Genomic DNA, 13,796 nt, shown 5'->3' with positions numbered 1-13,796 from the left:
GTCAGCGACGAGCTCCAGGACGAGCCCTGGGAATTCTGTCCAAGCACCAGGCCTGGCCTGGGGGCAGAAACGCTGCCCCTGCGGGGGGAGGGGTGCGGGGGCTCCCCGGGAGGAGGACGGGGCTCTGAGGAGGACATGAGTGCCGAGGGAAAGGGCCTCCCTCCCTGGGAGCCATCTCCCTGACCCGCGGCCTCTGTCTGGGGCCGCTCTCTCCCCAAGGCCTCTGGACTCGTCCTGCCCCTCTGAACCGCGGGGTGCTGTGGTCCACGGCAGTGTGGACGCCCCACACACGGGTGGCAGAGTCTCCCTTTGACCTGCGGGGCCCACAGCTTGTTCTTGAGACTCCTGGGGTACAGGTTGGGGCGGGTGTGCGGGACGGGCACGCGGAAGCGCCAGGGTGGGCACGCGGCTGGCACACGGGAACATAGCAGAAGCCTCTGTCCTTCTGCTCCGGCCCAGACTGCGGCTCGGACACTGGACTCTCCACCCCGGGTCTCAGCGCAAAATCCCAGCCCCCAAGATGAGCTCCACGTCCTGATAGGGTCAGAACAGGCCGCCTACCGCGCTACCCCGCAGGTGCCCCGGCCAGCATGCCCCCGGGTGCCCGTGTTCCAGGGCCGATCTGCGCTGGAGAAACCCGAAGCTGGGACCTGGCCTGAACCCCAGGCGCCAGCCATCCTGGGGCTCCAGCAGGCGGGTGTTGGCGGCAGAGCTGGACTCTCAGCACCAGCGCCCCCCGCCCCCCACAGTGGTGGCACACGTGCCAAAAGGCAAGGCCAAGACCCGGGCTGGTTTCTGCTAGGACAGTCACTCTGGACACCACTGGCGGGGAGGCACGGAGCTGACGAGCCCTTCACGGAACCTCCCACGTGAGCAGCATTCAGAGGTGTCAAGTGGCCCCACAACACGAGCTCCTCAGGACGCCCCTAGATCATCTAAAGCAAACAGCCTGGCTGCTCGGGCGAAACGACAGGCAAGTCAGCGCGGACAGGTGTTGTGGCAAAGCTGCTTAAGATTTCCCAAAGGGCCTCCTGACTCAGGAAAGTTCCAGACACTCCCTGGCGAGCAGGGGGCAGCGGGCAGACACGGCCTGGGGCCGGCAGCGTGGGTCTCGCCATAGGTCTCTCCTGCTCCCTGAGAAACCAGACTGAGCGCTCCTGCCCCCGGCAGTCCTCGGCCCCAGATGCTTCTAAGCGCAAGTATTTGCAGTCGCTCCCCCGAGCGGCCGGCTCCCGGGTTAGCCAGGCCGCTCCTGCAGCCCCGGGCCCTGCCGTCGCACGCCCGCCGCGCCCAGCCATGCGCCAGTTCGTCCCTCAGGCCTCACGTCCTAGCAACACGCTGACACCCCGCGCCTCCGCCCACGCCTGCTCCGGGCTCCCGACCTGCCTCCGGGCACCTGCCAGCCCGCTGACCACTGCTCACACCGCACCCCGGCCCTCCGGCACTTCGGACCCGCAGGAAAGGGGTCCCGCCACCCTGGGCCTGGCTCCCCGCCACTGGGGGGCGCTGTGGGACCACACATTTTCCTGACCGCTGCACCTGCACGCAGGCGGCTTCTCCAAGCACTCATGATTCACTGTCATCAGATACTCAGCGCCAGGGAAGACATGAGCAGAGGCTCAGCTGAGAAAAATCTGTGTGATGAGACCTAAAGGAGCTTAGAACACTAAGGGAAAGAATTTTAGTTCTCATTTAAATTTAATTAAGGTGAATCTAAAACAAGCAGCCTGAACCGAGACCAGGGTGGCAGGTAAATGCGGCAGCCCTAGGAAAATGGGAGGGATGGATTATTTTAGATTTTTTCCCATCCATTTTATAAAATGAGGGTATTTGAATTCAGCCTAACAGTGTGTCCTGGAGAACATCAAGCCCTACAAAACTTGCCTAAAACAGACACACATACGACAGCAGGGAGGCCTCTGAGAAAGTCCCCGAGCGCCCACTGTCAGGAAGCCTCATTTCTGGGGTCCTCGTCTCCCCCCTGCTTACAGGAAAAGTGCACTTTGGGTGATTTAATCCATTCTCCTGATCGGAGCCACTTGTGAAGGAAAGAAATCACCCCATTTTTAATGGCTTCCCCCGAAAACAGACAACATTGTCTCTTTCACCAGAACTTCACCATTAATCAACATGGGCCCCTCTTCTGTGTTTAAAAAGTTCCAAGGGGCTTTATCAAATTTCTGTGTAGTGGCTTCGAGACTTAGGGGAAGAAGAGAGACGTTTTCTCAAAAAAGGCGTTTGGCTTAACTTCCACCACCTCCAGAGCAGCGAGCCGGGGCTCCGGGGCTGCTGGGGTGATGAGCTGGATTCCGAGGCCCCAGTTAGTGCCGCACGGCGGCCGCCCTGGAAGGGCTTCCCAGCACACAGCTGAGGATGTTATTAACTTGAGCTTGAAATGCAGGTGGGCGGGTGCCGGGGCCTGGAAGTGCGTGCATCCTGAGCAAAATTAGGGCACATGAAAGTCAGGAAGGACCGCGATCTGGGTCATGGATTTCTTTTCTTTTTCTTTTTTTTTGGTCTGTGCTAAAAGTAAACATGAAAAAAATGCACAAGAAAGAGGCTGACAATAAAGTCACAATCACTCATGCAGAAAGCATGTCAGGTATTCTCCACACTTAACCTTGAGGAAATGACCACTTAGCAATTAAAGACTTTGTTTTCCTTAAAAAATGTGCTAACTGCAATTGTCTTCCAGGGCTGGGCTTGGAGGGGCCCTGGCAGGCAGCACAGAGGCACTTAGTAGGTGCTCAGGGATCTTCTTGAGGGGCGCAGGGGACGTGAAGACCAGCGAACGCAGGAGCTCCCGTGAGCCCGCCGGGAAGGTGCGTGGCGAGAAATCCTCGTTTTGAACTTGTCTGCGAAAACCGGTGTCTGCCCTGAGCTGGGGAGCAGCGCCCCCGGGATCTGTCCACCCGCTCCTGGTGACCGCAGGGATGGTGCCTCCTGACCAGGAGGGGCGCCCATCGGGGAGCCGAGTCCAGCCCAGCCTCAGCGGCAGAGCTCGGGGAGGCGCGGCCACGCCTGCTCGCTTCACTCATTTCGCCTCACCTGAAACGGACGGAGCGGCTCACTCAGACACACCCCTCTCCGTGCAGGTCTCGGGGCTCTGGGGCCCGTGGGTCCTCAGCGTGGCCGCGAAGCCAGGGAGTGTTTTCAGAGAGAACGAGGGGCCTGGCTCCCTCCCCCCGTCCCTGCGCCAGTCCCCGTCCTGCTCTACCACAGCCTTGTTCTTGCAGCCAAATTTGACATTCAGAAAAAGAACTTCTTGGGTAGTTTTAAAATTTGACAACTTGAAGAAATTCCTCCTTTATCTTTGCACAGACGCTTTTTCTCAATGAACCCCGAGCGGACGCCCGAGGCCCCCGGCTCTCTGGGTGCGCCCAGCCGCCTGTGTCTCTGGGAACACGACCATCCGCCAGCAGCCACTTGGCCCTCAGCCCCCGGCATCTGATCCGACACAGGGTTGGCCCCAAACCACTTCCTGTCCCCCCAGCCACACACTTGGCCACACCAGACCGCTAATAACCTCTCCCGGCATGTCGCAATAGTTTCGCGACTTCATCCATCACGCGCAGACCCTAGGAGATAAGCACAGCTGCGGGGAGGGCAGAGCGGGACAAAGCCACGTGGTCTCCCACCCCAGCAGAGGACCCCGGGGCCCGTGGCCACACCCCCAGGAGCCCAGGGACCCTGAGCGCGTCACCGAGCTGCCCCTGCAGTCGGCAAGTCCTGCTGCAACCACGGGCCCTCACGCAGAGGAATGAAGCAAGACACTGAGGGGCTTTGGGGGTCCAAATTTTGGCTATAAAATTGGATAAGCGCATAGACTTGCATGGCCGACACACAGCAGGGACAGAAGGAAGAGCTGGTCCCTCCCTCCTGCTCGCTCCCCCGCCTTTCCTTCTATTGAGGTGACCCTGGGGGATGCAGCCCTCCAGGACCAGGACCGGGACCAGCTCCGTCCCCCCACCCCCTCCGGCCCCTCCTCAACGGGGACCGCCCATTTGTTGCCCGAACCTGAACATGGGCCTTGTTTATGCTGAGTTTGTTCAGCTAAATACTTAAAAATTTCCTTCCCTGGCAGGTCAGCTCCCTTCCTTTCAAGGTTGTTCATAAAACTGGCAAACGTGCTTTCCGAAGATAACGTGGAGCTGCGCCACAGAGCGGGGCGGGGCCGAGGTTTAGCGTTAGGACCTACATGAGGCCATTCTTGTTATCTCCACTATGCAGGGGCTTCAAAGATGGCATTTACGGGACAGTTCCTTGCTTTTTTATTCCTGATCAGCTGATGCCGAGAGACCTGACGGCACGCTCGCCGGGCGGAGCTGCAGGGCACACGGCGCGTCTGTGAGTTAGGAGACATCAATGCCCGCCCGAAATAGAGCACAGGCTGCAGAGTTAAAAACATGTAAGATTTTCTGCATCTGAATTTTAAAGCTCAATCAGCAGACAGATGGGCCCAAGTGTGAGTGTGAGAAGTGGTGGGGTGGGGGAGTGGAGGGGGGCCACACCTGTGCCCGGTCCCCAATCCTGGGGTGTGTGGCAGGAGCCCCTGATGCGAGAGGAGGCTGCTGATCCAGCCTGAAGTGACCTTCTTTGCCTCCTGCCCCAGGTACAAGAATAGCTGCTTTGGTAAAATCTCAAGCTCCCAAGGGAACTCCAGCCCCTGGCACCCCCCACCGCCCCAGGGCCCCCCCAAGATCACCAGGTCTTCCGCCGTGGATGCTCGCAGGAGACTCCACACCACTGGGGACCAGGCAGGAGGGACAGCTCTCCGTGGCCACCGCTGGGCCTACCTCTCCAATGCCAGTGATGGCGGCGTCACGGGCCCACTCTCAAGGCCCCCAAGGACCAGAGTCCCACCGTGGACAATGACGCTGGAGCTGACCCAGGCCCGGACGACACCTTTGCACGGGGGCACACATGGGCATCCTGGGGCACTCCCTACAGCCACCCACCAGCCGGGGGGTCCTGACAATGCAGCGGGCACTGGCAAGGACACAGGCTGACCCCAGATCTAAGCCATCATGGCACTGTGACAACTGCCAAGCAGGTGACCAGTTCATGTCCAGGGCTGCCCATGCCCGAGGGACTCGACAACGCGACAGACACAGGAGGGAGCTGCCCAGGCTGGGGCGAAACACCGGCTGGGGCGGGGAGTGACACATGCGCATTCTGAGTGTCACCTGGCAAAGTCAAGGCTCTCGGAGCCATAGGAGTCCGGGCTCCTCCTGCTCCTGGTGTGCAACACACGTCCCCGCCGCGGAGAGCAAGTTTCAATCCCCAAGGGCCGCCCGCGTGAGCACAGGGCGCTGCACTCTCTGGATGAGGCAGACGCTGCGGGAGGGTCCCCGGGGAGCGAGCCGCCAGTTAGTGGACACTTGGGATAAGACCAACTTCCTGCGGGCGAGTGACCAGCCTTTTCCTAATGACAGTGGCTCTCCGCCTGCTCCCTAGCCTGGGGCCTCACCCAAGGGTGTAAGAGTACGGAGGGGAAGTGGCCAAGGAGGGGCCACTGGCCATGGGGATGACACAGACCGGGCAGATGACACTGAGGAGGGGACACCAAGGCCAAGACACTAACCACAGGGATGACACACCCAAGAGGTGACATGGCCGTGGGAGTGCACTGCCCGTGGAGGAGGCACAACCAACTGGGTGACACAGACCAGGGAGGGGACGGGCCGCATGGAGCCGCTGTGAGCCAGGAAGAGGACACGGCCACTTTGCAGACACCACCACGGAGGGGACATGGGACTCCCTCCGGGCCAGCACAGCACAAGGGCCAATGCTGAGGGGCTCAGGCACGAGTTAGTGAAGGCACTCACGCAGCGGGGCCCCAAGGAGGGCTTCAGATGCAAGTGGATGAGCCGTAAAATACACAAAGGCAGAGAGGGCGTGTCAGGAAGCTTCTGGCACGACTCCTCATCCTGCAGGTTTTCAGACAGAAGGAGGAGAAGACCAGATGGCAAAGGACTCGCGCAGCGAACCTCAGGGCCGCAGCGTGAGAACCGGCCGCAGGCGGGCTGCTGAGTCACGCTCCCTTCCCAGCACACAGCGCCGCGGGAGCACCCAGCGGCAGGAAATGCCTCCTTGTCCAGGGCTGGCCCGCCGAGGCCCGGCCTTCCTCGCTCCAGATTAATGGGAACGTGTGACATTTACTGCATTTCCTGACATTTACTGCATCCCGCATTCCTGCCGGTAAACGGCTCACTGCCCTGAAAGGCCAGGAACGGCCGTACTCGGTCCCTCGGGCCTTTGCAGGGAAGCCCCGAAATCAGAGGACATGGGGCATTTCCGCTCGGAAAGGGCTGCAGGGCTCAGATGCACGTCTGTCCCGTGGCGCTCAGTACCCTTCAGTCAGGGGGACTGGACTCTCCTCGGACTGAGGCGCACGCCCAGCCAAGGCCTCAGCAGGTACCTGGGCGCAGCCTGTCCGCATGTGCATGTCTGTGCCACGCTGTGTGTGATGGTGATGTGTGTGCGCACGGTGCGTGTGATGGTGATGTGTGTGTGCGCATGCTGTGTGTGATGGTGATGTGTGTGTGCACGCTGTGTGTGATGGTGATGTGTGTGCGCACGGTGTGTGTGATGGTGATGTGTGCGTGCGCATGCTGTGTGTGATGGTGATGTGTGTGTGCACGCTGTGTGTGATGGTGATGTGTGTGCGCACGGTGCGTGTGATGGTGATGTGTGTGTGTGTGCATGCTGTGTGTGATGGTGATGTGTGTGTGTATGCTGTGTGTGATGGTGATGTGTGTGCGCACGGTGCGTGTGATGGTGTGTGTGTGCATGCTGTGTGTGATGGTGATGTGTGTGTGCATGCTGTGTGTGATGGTGATGTGTGTGCGCACGGTGCGTGTGATGGTGATGTGTGTGTGTGCATGCTGTGTGTGATGGTGATGTGTGTGCGCACGGTGCGTGTGATGGTGATGTGTGTGTGCGCATGCTGTGTGTGACTGAGGCATGCACGTGCACGAGGGCCGGCGAGGCCAGGGAAGGGTGCGGGAGGTACGGCGAGGAAGACAGGGAACACTGAGGCCAGGAGCAGAGAGGAAGGGGCCCGTGCCTAGTGGGGGGATTAGGGATTTGTGGTGGGGACATAAGGAGCCAAACTGTTAAACAGAAAAGAGGGAGGGAATGTGAGCCAGGAAGAGGACTCTGAGCCCCCCAAAACTGGGTAAAGCTGCACTGGATGGGGTACATTCCAAACTCAGTAGCAAACCCAAATGTGGGTTTTTGTGATTCTCCTGTCACCAGCCCACGGTGTCAGCAGCAGGCGCCCAGAGGCAGGGGAGAGGAGACAGGCGGGGGCTGGATGCCCCTCCTGCGGCTGCCCCAGCCCCACCCTGCTGCCCGCTGTTGGCCGCGGGCCCGGGCACCGTGGGAGGACCGGGCAGCAGAGACCCGTGCTGCGACCTCCCTGCAGCTCTTTTTAATCCTTTGGTTTTACCAAAATATCAAAAAGAGAAACGTAGGCGCAGGGGCCTCGCCGCTTCCCATGACGGCCCCGCCAGAGGGTGATTCGTGGGCACGTGTGGAAACAGGAGCCACTGGGGCCCTGGCACCCCCAGGCACCAGAAAACACACGGCAAAGAAGAGCCAGCCCAGGGGGCCTCGCCCGGCCCGGGCCCGAGTGGACGCTCGCGGAATCCAGTGCCTCACGGGCAGCAGCAAAGTGACCTCCCCCGAACGTGTGCAGGACCCGGCAGGCCCGGGCGGGAGGGAGGAGCAGGAGGACGCGGCGGAGACCAGCCTCGGAAGCCCGCGGGCCTCCCGGAGGGGCCGTGAAGGCCGCCCTGGCCTGCGCGGCGACACGTCTGGAAGCGGCTGATGGGCTCGTGGAGGCACCTAGCACGGGATGGTGTCCCAGGCAGGCCTCCCGCGCGAGCACGCCGCGCTCTTCCCGCGCCGAAGCATCCAGAGGCTACAAACACCGTCCTGACAATGGGCCGTGAGGCTAAGCCTTCCTGGGGCCGGCATTTCCGACCCACTTGGGGCACTTCCCGGGGCCCGCCAGCTCCCGCGTGGACGAGGACGCTCAGCCCACGCCGGGACCCGGGTCTCCCTCTCTGAGTCCGAGGAGTGGGCTGGCAAACCCTCACCCCTGGGTCCGCATGACTCTGCCCGCCAGCCCACGGGGCTCCAGCACTGCAGCTTTCCCCTCCGGGCATGCACTGGGCCAGCTCTGGTTTAATCGACCCTCCACCCCCGGCCGTCCCTGCCCCGAGATGCAGGCGGCTGGCGGCTGGGGCGCTGCTTGGGGTAGGCGTGGGACAGGCCCCGGGGCTGGGGCTCCAGCTGGCTCAGGGTTCCGAGGGTCCTGACCACACACCCATCATCCGAGCCCTTGCCCGGGGCGCTCCCCAGCTCATCCTGCTAGAAGCACAGCAGCCAAGGGCCCAGGGCGCACACTGGGGGGCGGGTGAGACCCTGTGTGCTGTCTTTTGGGGACACTCAAAACTCAAAAACAGAGCTGCTCGATCCAGCTCAGAACACTAGGCGTGGCTCCCAAACACACTAGCTAGAGCGCATCTTGGTTTTATTCAATAAACTTAATGTTTTACACTAAGCAGCACTTAGTTTGTATATTTGACATCTAGGAAGTAAGAAAACGGACTTTCTCTTTAAACATTAGACTTTGAAATTCTCACTAATTCAAGTGTGTTGCAGAGCCACCCGCAGAGCACACGTTTCATGAATCAACTACCGCTGTTCCTACTCATTGTCACAGCATTATTATTAATGAATGAAGTATTAATAATTCATTATTATTTGTTCAAATGAGTGTCAAAGGGGCTACAGAAGAGTGTCATCTGCTTGAAAAACACGACACCTTTAACATTGAAGACGACGGCTCGTGTAACTTAATTTGTGGGACAGAAAGTTCCAACAGTCTGATAAAAAGAGAAATGTTTTTTAATCATGCCTTAGGGTCCAAATCGATCCTACACAGATCCTAGGAATGACAAGGGGTGGAGAGAGAAGAGCTGCCTGGTGTGGAAAGCGTCCCGTCCGGAACGTTCTCCTGCGTTGCGTAGTGAAGCCACACGGAAGATGTTTCCATTCTTGGGCATGTGTAAATTTTAAAAAGGTCAAATATATTAATTAATGGAAGACACGGTATTCTCAAAAATTACCAATAAAACAGTCCTGGACTCAGGAGGGAATTTCCTCAGTTTCCAGGACACAGGAGGGTCTCGGCACTGACCGTGGGGAGGGGCGCCTCGGGCGGAGGCAGCGCCCGCCTGGGGTTTGGGCCCAAGTGGCACAACACGGCCGGACACTGAGCTGCGCAAGCTAAGCCCTGGCCCATCCAGCGGCCGCGGCCACACCCCGACAGAGGGTTCCGGACGAGAAGGGTCTTGTAAAGGCAGAAATCCCCCCATCTCGCACTCACAGAGGGCCATGGGGCAGCTCCCCGCTTATTCGGGGCTCCCTGGCAGAAAGACACTAGAAACACTCACCTCGTGTCCCTGAGTGGCCAGCAGGGAGGCCTGAGGCCTGGGTGGCCCATGGCCTCTCTGCCGGGGACAGGAAACCCTGCAGGGGCTGGGGCCCGAGGGGGAGGGCAGCTGCCTGGGGGGCAGGTCAGCAGCCTGTGACCCCAGCGTCCTGCAGCCCCACAAAGACCCCCCCCAACCTGGTGCGTTTCCTGCGGACAGAGAATGCCCGGATTTCCTGGAGGAAGGGCCAGGAGCCCCTCGCTAGGTGGGTGCTACACGAGTGGACTCAGGCCTGGACACCCTCGCCCGGCGCCTCCCTTGGGCTGCACCCCAAGTGCAGCATAGGACGAGGGTTGCTCACTCCGCTGGGCTCCCCCAGGGGTGCGGCCAGACCTGCCCCCATCACAGACGGGGGCTCCGGGGTGGTGGGGTCAGCCGGGCGGGGCCCAAGGGGACGCTCCTCTGGAACAGGAACGGGGTGTGCCCGCAGCCTCCCAGGAGCGGGCTCCCAGGCCCCCACCCTGCCCCTCGCTGCCCCGGGGACACCTGGATGCCCCTTCCCCAGCAAGTGGCCGGGAAGCTGGTGGAGCCAGGGCTTTGTCCGCGCCCCGGGTGGCTGGGGCCTGGACTGCGGAGCCCACGCATCTTCTCAGGCCTCCCCTGGTCGGCACCGGAATCCGCAACCTCCCTCTGACTCCCGCGAGAGACGGGGCTGCTGCCGAGGCTCTCCCTGACCCAGGGGGCCGGGGCCCGCGGGTGTCAAGACCTGGGGCAGGTGGGAGGCAGCAGGCCGTCTGCAGGGAACGGGCAGCGTTTCCTCTAGCCCAAAGCGGCGAGAAAATCAGGTGAAAAGCGAAAGAAGCGCTTCCCGCTACGCCGGCTCCCGAGGAGGGAGGCGTCCAGGCCCCGCGCCTGCAGGCAGATCCGCCCCACCACGGAGTCACCAGGACAAACCCAGAATAACCACCGAAGAGGAAACATCTGAGGCCGGGAGGGGCCAGCCGGAAGCGGGAAGTAAACAGCTCAGCTTGGACTGAAGCCCCTGAGACCCCCACGGAGGCAGCGTCCAGCCCGGAAGGTGCTGGCAAGACGGTGACGCCGGCATCTGCGCCGCGCAGGGCCCTGCGGGTAACCACAGCTCTGTGGAGACAGGACTCAGCCAAGAGATCTGGCAGCTCACGCTGGAGATGCTCCAGCTTCCCGCAGTGGCTCCCACACGGCCCATGTGTCCGTTTCTCAAGGGCGTGTGGGAAAGACTTCCAGGCCGAGCATCTCCGGAGGCTCGGCAGCCCCCTCTGTCCCAGTTAAGTCATGCGGACTCGCGCTGAATACGTGGCTCCCACTATCCCGTTTGTAAAAACCAGCCCGAATTGACCGAGTCTGTAGCCAGTTGCGAGCAGGGAGACAACCCCGGCGAGAACCATACTCAGGGGAGTCCTGGCATCTGAACCCTCAGGGTTAGATTCTGTGATTCTCAAGCCTTTATTCGCTCTGCATTGACACCCAGTCAGCAGGTCTGAGATGGGGGCTCTGGAGGGACAGAATCTTCCCGAAACGTCTTTACCTGACCTTGGGGTGCAAGAAATGGAAGCAGATCTTGAAATCCCAGCTCGGTTAAGCTCTAGGCATTTGGCATCAGTAAGCCGGTTGTGTGAACACAACTTGGAAGAAAATGGTGGAAGTTAAGCCTTCCTCGTTGTGGGGACCGGGGGGGCTGCCCTTGCTCAAGCTGCGGGATCCTTTGGGCCTGAAATATTGATGCTCAGGAGGAGACAAGCCAGACCTGCAGCTCTTGTTGGGAGGATCTGATCATAAACCTTTGACTGCTCCTCTGGGTTCAGGCGGCCTTCCGAGTTCACGCAGTAATCACAGTCGTTGAGGAGACGACCCTTTAACTTGCCGGTGTTTTATTCTAAACAGGCCTTACTTAATATTTATAGAATGATCATTTGGGTTTAAAAACCCACTGTGGGGAGTGAGGGGGCTGTGCGCTGAGACGCCGGGGACTCACTGTGACGTCTCGGCGGACAGCGGGGGAGGACAGGGTCCTACAGCAGGGGCAGACCCGGTGGTTTCCATGTCCACGGCCTAGGCTGAGCCCTCAGCACAGGGAAGTAGCCGCACAGTGTGGGGTAAGTGGATTAATCGGGCTTTTGAACCCGCTGGCCTCTGTGGCCATCACCTGCAGCCTGGATGGTGCTGATGGAGAAGGCACTTGGGCGGGGGCGAGCGTGCCTGATGGTGGACACCTGCCGGCGGATACCTGGCGTGCGGGTGTGCGCATGCGTGAGTGGGTGCACCTGAGCCCGGAGGCGGGATAAAAGCCGCGAGAGGACGCGCGGCCTCCCTGCGGAAGCGGTGAGACCAGAGAGAGCCCAGGGAAGGCAGCAAGGTTTGTGGGATCTGGGACCCCGTGGCCTGTCCGCCCCCCACACGCCCCCGCCGCCTGTGTGCCTGGCACCGGGTCCCTGAAAGCATCAAAGCTGGAAAACACACCGAGGGCTCCGGGAACTGGGGTCAGGGAATTCACACCCACCGGCCCCTGCAGGCAGGCGGGGCCCATGAGGACTCACTGCTCCCCACGGGGCGGGGGGCTCTGGGGTGCTGGGCCCAGCCCGCCCTGAGCCCCAGCACTGCAGGCTGAAGGCTGAGTGGCCACGTTTCTCCCTCCACCCAGCTTCGTGGCGACCCCCAGCCAGAGTCGGGTGCGGCCCTGCCCCGGGTCAAAGCAGACAGGCACCTGCCTCCCGGGACAAGCCGCAGACAGCCCCGCGGGCGGGGAGGGGTCGTCGCGCAGCCCCGGTTCTGCAGCAACAGGAGGAGAAGCACTTATCTGGGGAAAAGTTCTAAGTTGGGAAATAACAGACAGTGACTGTCTTTGTCAGTAAATCAGGACAGGCCCGTCAAGAGCCATAAAGTGTTTGCAGATGCTAATTTGGACAGAAGGCTCTCAGTGGGGAGAAAGGCTTGCTCCGTCCAGAAAAACGCTGAGTTCTTATACATCGATTCCAAAGATTTTCTGCCAATACACTTGTTCTTTCTAGCGTCAAGAAAGGAAAGTCAACCAAACCCCTTTTGCGTTACTGCCGCTGGTCACTGCACCCTGGGGTGTTGCCGTAGGACCCCTCACTTGTTACCCCCGGGTTTGCTTCCTCGTGCCGCTCTGGAGCCATGGCGGCCTGAGAGGCTCCACGCAGAGGGCTGCCGGCCCACGCAAGGCCCTCGTGGCTGAGCGTCATCAGCACTCACCTTCTGTCCCTTCACTCCGTGGCAGTCACATTTCCCACATCCAGAGCCAGCACAGCCGCCCTGCAAGGAAAAGGAACAGATTAGAAGAACTCGCCACACCCAGGCCGTGGTTCTGTCTGCAGGCAAGGCCTGCTGTCCCGGCCCGTCTGCCCACCCCCCAGGACCTGGTCCGGCCGCCCCTCCTGCCCCAGCAGCGTTGCCCACTGACAGGGACAGCGTCGCCTGCGCTTCCCAAAACCGGCTCCCAAGCCACAGGTAAGGGGACACAGCCAGGTGTGCCCCCGGGAGACCTGAGGCCCCAGGACACCAGGTCAGGCGGCAGAGCCCCCAGGGACAGGCAGGTCATTTGTGCAACAGGAAACAAAGAGCTGGTGTTTAAGCCCGAATCTCAAAGGACTGATTTTCTGATTCAAGGAAAGCTTGAATGTTCAACTTCATTCAATAGCAAAATGCCCCTCAGGGCTCATGTGGGGGGGGTACAGGAGAGCTGGGCCTGCAGGGGTGGAGGCCAGTAAGGAGCAGTGTGGAGGAGAAGGCGACATGGGGGGGCGGCCAAGTGGGGGGTGGCCTGGGGAAGGGAGACGGCACACAGGCCCGCTGGCCGTGGTGCCACAGGCAGCAAGTCCCATCTTCTGTCCGACCCTTCCTTTTTTTAAAAAAGATTTATTTATGCATAGAAGAGCTGGGGTGCAGGCCAGAGGTGCAGGGGGTGAGAGGATTCACCACAGACAAAGTGCGGAGCAGAACAGGCGGATCCACTGAGATCCACTGCTGAGGGGAGCAGCGGGAGACAGGAGAGGTCTGCTGTGCCATGTGGGTAGCTCCCTGGCCTGGGATGGAACTCGTGCTGCAGTGGCTGCCAATAACTTCATAGTGCTGCGTCTTAACCCCTGCACCACCAAGGAGGCCCCGTCCAACCCTTACAATAGCTTCGGGAAGAGCGGCCGCCCCACTTGACAGACGTGAACGCTGCCTTATGGCGTTTAATGTCTCCTGCCAGGACGAGGCTGAAATTGGAACCCAAGTGCCAGCACAACCAGAGACTGGGTCCTTACCCCTCCCTCTGCCTCTGCCCCTGCGGGGGAGCACACGCCCGCGTGG

At 60.7% G+C, this 13,796-nt stretch overlaps 1 protein-coding gene across 1 annotated transcript in view; it reads right to left on the bottom strand.

Moving 5' to 3' along the window:
- Nucleotides 1-13,796, bottom strand: part of COL4A1 (collagen type IV alpha 1 chain) — an 87,169-nt gene that overhangs the window by 39,335 nt on the left and 34,038 nt on the right. Inside the window, exon 2 of the mRNA XM_037528695.2 lies at nt 12,696-12,755. Within this exon, the coding sequence (XP_037384592.1) occupies nt 12,696-12,755 (60 nt within the window). The remainder of the gene's footprint in view (nt 1-12,695; nt 12,756-13,796) is intronic.

The sequence above is a fragment of the Talpa occidentalis genome, unplaced genomic scaffold, assembly GCF_014898055.3.
Source record: "Talpa occidentalis isolate TD23 unplaced genomic scaffold, MPIMG_talOcc4v2.1 talOcc4.5, whole genome shotgun sequence".
In the NCBI taxonomy this organism is placed as follows: Eukaryota; Metazoa; Chordata; class Mammalia; order Eulipotyphla; family Talpidae; genus Talpa; species Talpa occidentalis.
This window is presented reverse-complemented; position numbering and strand designations above follow the sequence as displayed.